Here is an 8,251-nt window from a genome sequence, read left to right as displayed (position 1 = left end):
CAAGAGACGACGCTGAAGCAAGAACCCACGGGCGGCTACCCACCGGCCGTCCAACAGCAACAACAACAGCAGCAACCTCAACCCACTCAACAGCAGCAGCAACAAGCACCACCGTCGGCTGGTACAACGGGAGTGCAGCTAGCAGAATACAACCCCAGCACGTCGAAGGGGCACGAGATTCTCTCGCAAGTTTACCAGCAGAGTGCTCTGCCGCTCAGGCTGGTCCCGGTGAAGCCGCGGAAGTATCCGAATCGACCGAGTAAAACACCGGTGCACGAGCGACCGTACGCTTGCCCCGTGGACGGCTGCGATCGCAGGTTCTCTCGCAGCGACGAGCTCACCCGGCACATCCGCATCCACACCGGCCAGAAACCGTTCCAGTGTCGCATCTGTATGCGCTCCTTCTCGAGGAGCGATCACCTGACCACTCACGTGAGAACCCACACCGGCGAGAAGCCGTTCTGCTGTGATCAATGCGGCCGAAAATTCGCGAGGAGCGACGAGAAGAAACGGCACGCGAAAGTTCACTTGAAACAGAGGCTGAAGCGCGAAGCCACCCACGCCACCGCTAGAAATCACCCTCAGAGCCACGCTTCTCCGCCGTGCAATCAGTAAGAAGAATTTGAATGAACTGTGTCGCAGAATCGATCCACATTTTTCATACGACGATCGATATCGATCGATCGTCGATACCGTCGATCTCCACGCTCATTCCTTTAATCTTGTCAATCATGCTCGTGCACGACGCAGCTTTTTCACCTTGCCAGGCGACGAGGAAACGACGGAGACCTTTAGGCGGAACAGACTGCCGTCACCGACTGATCCGTCATCGATCCGTCGTCGGCACCGTCAGCGATCGACGAGTGGGGCTCGACTTTAACGGATTAGCCTAGCGACCGAATCGACAAGCATTTTTGGCGGTATAACGAAGCGTGATACCGAGCCTCTCGGATAATAGTACGTAAGGAACAATCGCGGAGGATTTTCATAAAATCTTTGTAAATAATCGTGGATAATTTTTAATCGGGACTAGAATTTCAAAGCGGTATGTAAAATAAATGTCCGGTGTGATCGGTCCCGACGATGGGCTCGTCGCGTCTTACAGAACGGATCGATTCGAAGCTTTTCTCCTGATCTCGCTAAGCGAACCTTCGTCGAGGAAACACGAACATTGCGGTAAATATATATATACATATATGTATATTAGACTCCGGCGGTTTTCCTGCGAGCTCTCATCTCAGTTTATTTCTTTCACTCCCGTCCCTTTTGCCTACGGTTAATACGTTGCATAAGGAAGAGAAGAAAATTGAAAGTTTACTACGCCAAGTTGCATTTAGAAGGAGTAGAAACGAATACGAGTGAAAAATCTAGCTTTACCAAGAGGTACTGTTTCCTCGACAATTGTCGGTATCGGAATGCTCGTGCTTTTAGCGGTAAACGGGAAGAACGGGAGAGAAAGAAAAAGAGAAGAAGAAAGTCAGGGAGGATGCTCGAAGCGAGCGACGCGTCGAAGATCGTTATTTACGACGGTTGCGTTTTATACCCTTGTTTGCGATCGAGAACGAGATGCAGATGCGAAAATCGACGTTAACCGCGCGTAGATACGCACGCGAAATATTCCGGTGTCACGAAATATACTGCAGCCAGGTTCTCCGACGAATCGCGTAGAATCGATACCGCCCGCAGCTTCCGGGAATCAGGGAGGAATTTACCGATGGAGAAGAAAAGAGAGAAAGAGACGGCGCACTCTCGATCGCATGCAAACGAGCGCGTGAAAAAAAAAATTGCCATGCGCGAGCGCGCTTCTTGAAACGATCAGGGGATCGCGTATCAACTTTTCCCAGCTCTCTCATGATCGGAACCGGTCGATGTTTTTCGATCCTTTTACCCGAGTGTTCGTTCCTTCGGCCAATAATCGTGCAATTTTCGAATCGTGCCCGATTCCACAAATGTTTTCAGGATATTTTCTAAGTATTTTTATAAATTACGACACTCGACGAATGAAAAAGAAAAAAGAGAATGAAAATGTAGTTCGATATCCATTACGATCGGCATCGCGATTCTATGAGAGGGCATAGACCCTGACACGTTTGCAAGATGCGACCGACACCGACGGACGATCGGTATTACATACACACACACTACTTTGCGTCCTCGAACCTCGTGTCTTTCAATCATACAATCGTAATAATCGCTTCTTACATATTTGTTATCGTCCTCTACCTCTGAAACTCGTTCACTCGTTCCTACGACACCCTTCGTGCCCCGGACACGCTAAATCTCGGACTTTTCCCGTGTCCTAGGGAACTCTCTTGCCACTCCTTGCTACCCGTTTCCCCCTTGAAAATTCCTTTCAGCGTTAGAAGTCACTTCGTAGAGTCCCTAAGCTTCTTGGAAGTTAAATACCAGACGCGCCACCCTTCCCCTTGTGAATTAACCCTCTTTTAACCGCCAACAAACCCCAAACGAGTAAACTGTAATTAATCGCGATCATCGTTGTTGAACGGGAGTTTTCCTTTGTAAATATGTATATAACGTGTTATACATATGTACACATAGGTTACATCTAATCGAATCGTGCCGACAAACAGAGAGAGAAACCCGTAAAATCTTTCACTTTCCTCCTTTTAATCTTGCCGCCCTACTTTCCCCTCCCCCTTTCCTCTCGTCCTCTTCCCGCCCCTCCCCCCTCTCCATCGTGATCGTTTACGTGTATAAAATATGAGTTTTAGCGGCGATTAATATTATGTATATGTTGCTCTATTTATTAACAAAAAAACAAAGTCTCTCTCCCTAGTTACATGTATCTATATTATATATATATGATATATATAATATATATATGAACAGAGGAGATATATATATATATATATTGTTAAAATTAAAGGATTATTTTTATTATGATTATTATATTATAATTATATTAAATAACAGTTATAATTAATAACGAAACGCGCGGCAACGCGTACAGCTTTTATGGATCCCAAGCGTTCTTACGCGCTCTCTACCTACTTCAACGATGGTTGCACCGACGCGTATGCGATATTATCCGCTATTGTTCTAGATAGATCGGAAAATATGTAGGCAGAGGAGCGTATAACGCGCACGCGCGTTCTCGTGAAATAAAAAAGCAGAAAGAGAGAAAGAGAGAGAGAGAGAGAAAAAGAGAGAGAGAGAGATTATGCCTGTGTCTGCCTGTACGTGTGTATGCGTGTATAAATGTGTACGTGTATGAAAGAGAACGAGAAAGAAAAAACATTTAATGAAAGAAACGAAGATAATGAGAAAAGAGGAATAGAGAGGACAATTTTTTTACGAACGATAATTACACTATAATTGGATAAATTATGTGTAACTATTCCACAATATGGTGCTCCGAGTGTGCAATGCACAGAAAAGAATCTCTCGACTACCTGTATATTTGTGTTGTAATCATCGTTGCCGTTTAATCTGGCCGGTTCCCCACGACGATTATTAACAAAAATACAAAGTTAACATTGAACAGCAACGCCTGATCGTTCTTATTTCCCCGTGGTACGGCACAAACTCCTTGAAACGATACGTCGACGCTCGTAATCGTCGACCGCAAGACCCGTTGAAATGTTTCGCCTCTTCGTTTTATCACCTTTAAACGCGGATAGCGAGGAACAGAGTTTAAAGCTGAAAGCACGTTTCGTTTTCGATGCTCTCGATATACCTTCCACTCTTCCGAGGCTTTCGATATATTAGAGTTTATATTTCGAGTTTATCGGGGTTCGCGATCTGTGAAAGCTATAACGCTATAAATCGTTCGAAACGCATATTTATAATATGTTCATGAGCATAATGGTATGCAATAGTGTCGTTTGTCACGTTGAACGATTTCTCGAGTGTCGTTACATCGCCAATTTATTTTTCCCTTTTGCGCGTTAGCGTCAGGCACATTCATCGACCGCAGACATCTTTATCGATCATCGACAATTACCGAATAGGGCATCGACGATCAAGGATGTCGATACAGCGAACCGCATCCTACGCGACCGAACTATTGTTCCTCCGAGGTGTGCGTTCAAAAGGCAGCCACCTAGAGATTAATAAGGACCGGTCCCCGTTGCAACGAGACTAGTCGATCTCGATGAAACGCCGCTCCGTTGTGCCGTGTTTTCCATGCAACCTTTCACCATAAACACGCGGTTGGCGCCTAAACCGATTGGACTTTCCGACTAACGCTTATCTCGATTTTTCGCTGCAGCGCGATACGAATCACGAACAACTGGCAATTAGTAGTGGTCGCGCGTGCCAATTTTTCTCTACCTCCATCGTCGATAGATTCTTTATCGATCGGCCATTGATCGAAGCCAGTTCAGCTCCGTCCGGTTCACTGCTGAAATTTCGTTCGTGATCGAGTTCCTTTTACGATTCCTTAAAGAGAGAATTATTATTGCTTGGTTTTCCAAACTCGAAAGGAACGACGAGGTGAAAACGCGTGATCGAAATCTGGTACATATGGTACGATATGTAATATGGCCTGCGTGTAATGCAAACAACGTCGCTTGAAGTTGTAAGATAAAAATTTCCAGGAAGAGAGAAAAAACGGTTTCAAGGTATGGTATGCTAAAACACGTCGGAATAAAAAATTCGTCTCGTTTGTTGCCCGGGGCGACGTTGTCTCTTCCAAAAAAGGTAATCCATATGATTCAGAGGAGCCGAGAAAGACGACACGCCGGTTTGTGCTACCGGTCACGACGAAACCGTTCCGTAATATCGTTTCCGTAATCGGCTAATTAACGGAAAACGATGATGTCTTCCAGAAGTGGATAGGTTTCTCTACCAGCGGTGGCAGCCAGCGTTTCGACGTTCAACAGGAGAGGGTCCACGTCATCGATTCTTCGCGCTCGGACGAACGAAGTTTTGGCCGGCTCGCTGGCTCTCGCGTGTAGAGAACGTGCAATGGCCACTACATAGGTGTATGCACACCTATATAGGAGAGACAGTGCAAGAAGTGGGCAGGAGTGAGGCTGTGAGAGCACGTCTATAAATAGGACCAAGATCGAGATGAGGCCTCCTCTGCACTTCGTGATACCTTCTATCCTTCTCCCACCATCATTCTCCATCTTGTTTCCATCCACTCTTCCTCTACCCGACGTTCTTTTTCACCACTCTTAACCATCCTTCTCCCGCCAACGTACTCGTCGTATCTCCCTCTCGTTCTTCGCGATCTCTGTCTCCTTTTCGCTCCTTTGTTTTACTCTCTTTCTCGATGGCGCCGTCCTCGTCTCGACGCGAGCTGTTTCCCGCTTTCTCTTTCGATCTTTCCATTTCGCTTCTACACCGAGCCATCGGATGCCTACATCTCGTTCTCGTCCCGTCTCCGTCTCGCTCCGTAACTCCTAAACCATTTCTCCTTCTCCTTCCCTTCCCGGCACTAGACATCCCTCCCACTAACGACTGACAAGCACGACGATGCGCTCCTCGCACGACACATAAGGATCGCGTATACGCTGGCGCGCGTGCAGCCGAGCAAAAAAATTGTCGTAAAATATAGTTCCTCCGTGGATATGCAAGCTCCGGACCGGGCCCTCGAAGAAGAAAAATGCATGTTGGGTCGCGCGACCGGCCGGACGATCGAACGATGGGATGAGTCAGGTAACGTCGACTCGCAGCTCCGCGGTTCACCGTAGGTGTTGTTGAAATTTGATTCCCCGCCGCGACACTGCACCGACGCGACTTCCGATCATGCGCGCCAGCTTCATCCCCCTTACCACTCACCGTGTCTTCCTACATCTATTCATATCTCGATAAAACGTTCAAGCATTTTATATACTCGGATAATTTTTCCACGCTGTATTCCTCGATTTCTTTTCTCTTCGTTTCTCTTTATTATTTTCTGATTTATTTCGTTTAGGTTAGGAACGAGATAAAAGGAACGAGATATGAAATATGCGATAGGAGAGCAGACACAGGATACGTCGATTTTCCTTAGCCGAGCCAGAGAAAAAGACAGGCAAAACGCGATCACCGAGAAATCCAGCGTATTTATCTTCGTCCATCTTTTTCTTTCTTTTCTTTTTTTTCTAATTTCCAGGCCAGCGTCCAGGTTCTCCTCGGCGGACGAGTGGCGCATCGACGCGGCAAAACGAGCATTCCGCTTTCATTCGCGCCGCGCAACGATACCCAGTGTGTGTCGCATCGATCTTATAAACCAGCATCAAACGGAGGGCAGCCGAATGAGCGGAGCCGGCCAGCCAGTCAGCCACACCCCGACGCGATTAAACCTGTTGCTGCTTCGCTCGTGGCTCGACTCCATAGACGCGTACTTACACGTAGGTGTCTGGTTGCGAGTATATGCGAAGATCGGTGTGAAACTTTTCAAAATCGGTCACGGATGCTCCGTAAGTGAGTCGATATCTCGTGACGAGTTTGCGGTCGACGAGTTTCAGGAGACAATTTCTCAATGGGCTCTCGAAGATCAATAAAAGGACTGAGAAACAAAAATATGTACAACGCCTGAAATAATTGAAGGATCGATACCGCGAATGATTCTATCACGACCAAGTACATGGAAAGAAGATTTATAACGTTGATAGGTTGGACACGTTCGGAAAAGCTTGATAAATTCATATGAAAAAGGCCAATTAACTGGCCGCGCTCAGGTTATCGGTTTTCTAGATGAAATAATTTATTTGAAGAAATATTTATGTGCTCCTGATCAACAAATCAGAGCAACTCTCTAATCTTTTACGTGTCTTCTATAAATTACATCATATCTTCTAAGGATAGAGAAATCTACGTAACTGAAATTGATTTAGCTTAAAGAACACATTATCTTTCAATTGCACGATTATACAAATTTCTGACTAAGGGATGATCCGGTCAATAGGTTAATATGATGATTAAGATAAAAAAATACAGACGCGAGGAAAGGTTGTAAAAATGGAAATTACATGGAGAACGTCGTTCTAATTGTTTCCAAGAGCGTATACTTTGTTAAAATATTAGCAGACGATGACTGAAGAAAATTAGTGACGACGTTAGATAGAGTTTCAATACAAACAAATGGAAGAATAGCACGATCGATCGGACGAGACAAAAAGAAAAACAATGCACGTGTAAGAAAAATCGAAGATATAAAAAGCCCAAGGAGAGACTCCCTGTTCCTCGCTGCATTTCTACCACCCCTCCGATCCATATCGCTTACCTTTGACTTACGGTTTTTGCCACTCTCGCGTTATCCGACGAGATCGATGCAAGAACAGCATATAACGAGCTGGTGAGGGTCTCGAATTTCGCGTCTCTGGTAACAGTATGACGCAATTCGGTAAGCCGGCCGCGAGGGGTGAAACGGCTGTTAGGTGGGCTGGTCAGAAGGACAGAAATTAGGGGGTAAGTTTCTCGTAATAGAACACAACGACACTATCGGTACTTTTAACCTGTCAAACGAGTCGTATGTGGAACAAAATCTTCTACAGCCACGAAATTAGAAATTCATTGATACGAATCAACCGATCGATGCTTTTTTTTATTTTCTAACGTATGTTGATATTTAAATAATAAACTCGTTATCTCTGATTAAAATATTCTACGAATCGTGCCGTCTTTAAGTTCTCCGTAAATACGCAATCATCCGCAGTCCAGCTATGATTTCAGATCATCTTCAGAACAAAACCCAAACGAGTAAGCACCTATTTCTTTCATTAAAGAAACTCGTTCGGCCCGTCGTACTTTCACCAATTACATTTCTCGCGTATGCGCCCGCATACCGTCGCTACAAAAGCAATTCGTAGCACAAAGTTGTATTTATTACAGCATTTACATACCAATCGATTAGCCTTAAGTACATGAAATTTCCTATCATTTGCCAATACCTAAACGAAACTAATCGACGCTATGAAAATGAAACGTACAACCTCGTCCCATGAAAGTACTACTAACTGATAGAAAATTTGATATACTCGGAACTAATTAATTAACGTGTAAATGACGCAATAAGCTGTACGGATACTTTTCAGATATCCGCTATACGTCTACATGTATCAACGTTCGACATTCTCCACGAGTAAAGAATGATCGAAACCAGAGAGAGGTGCAGGGTCGCGCGTACGGCCAGCATCCGGAGAAGTCCTCGCTGGGGGTTAGGGTCACGTCAACGTAAAAGCAAGGTAGAGAGCCCGTGGAAGCGGCGTATGCGGTGCCGGCGGTGGGGAAGGGCAAAAAGGTGGAGCGAGAGAGCGAAGGGGGATTCATTGAGGAACGGCACGTGCAGAGGATGGGG

At 45.6% G+C, this 8,251-nt stretch overlaps 1 protein-coding gene across 1 annotated transcript in view; it reads left to right on the top strand.

Moving 5' to 3' along the window:
- LOC100749649 (dendritic arbor reduction protein 1-like) overlaps window positions 1-3,508 on the top strand; it is a 38,038-nt gene extending 34,530 nt beyond the window's left edge. The window contains 1 exon segment of the mRNA XM_033321441.1: window positions 5-3,508. Within this exon segment, the coding sequence (XP_033177332.1) occupies window positions 5-615 (611 nt within the window). The 3' untranslated portion in view covers window positions 616-3,508.
- The last annotated feature ends 4,743 nt before the right edge of the window (window positions 3,509-8,251 follow it).

This window comes from Bombus impatiens, unplaced genomic scaffold, assembly GCF_000188095.3.
Source record: "Bombus impatiens unplaced genomic scaffold, BIMP_2.2 scf_0452, whole genome shotgun sequence".
NCBI lineage: Eukaryota > Metazoa > Arthropoda > Insecta > Hymenoptera > Apidae > Bombus > Bombus impatiens.
This window is presented reverse-complemented; position numbering and strand designations above follow the sequence as displayed.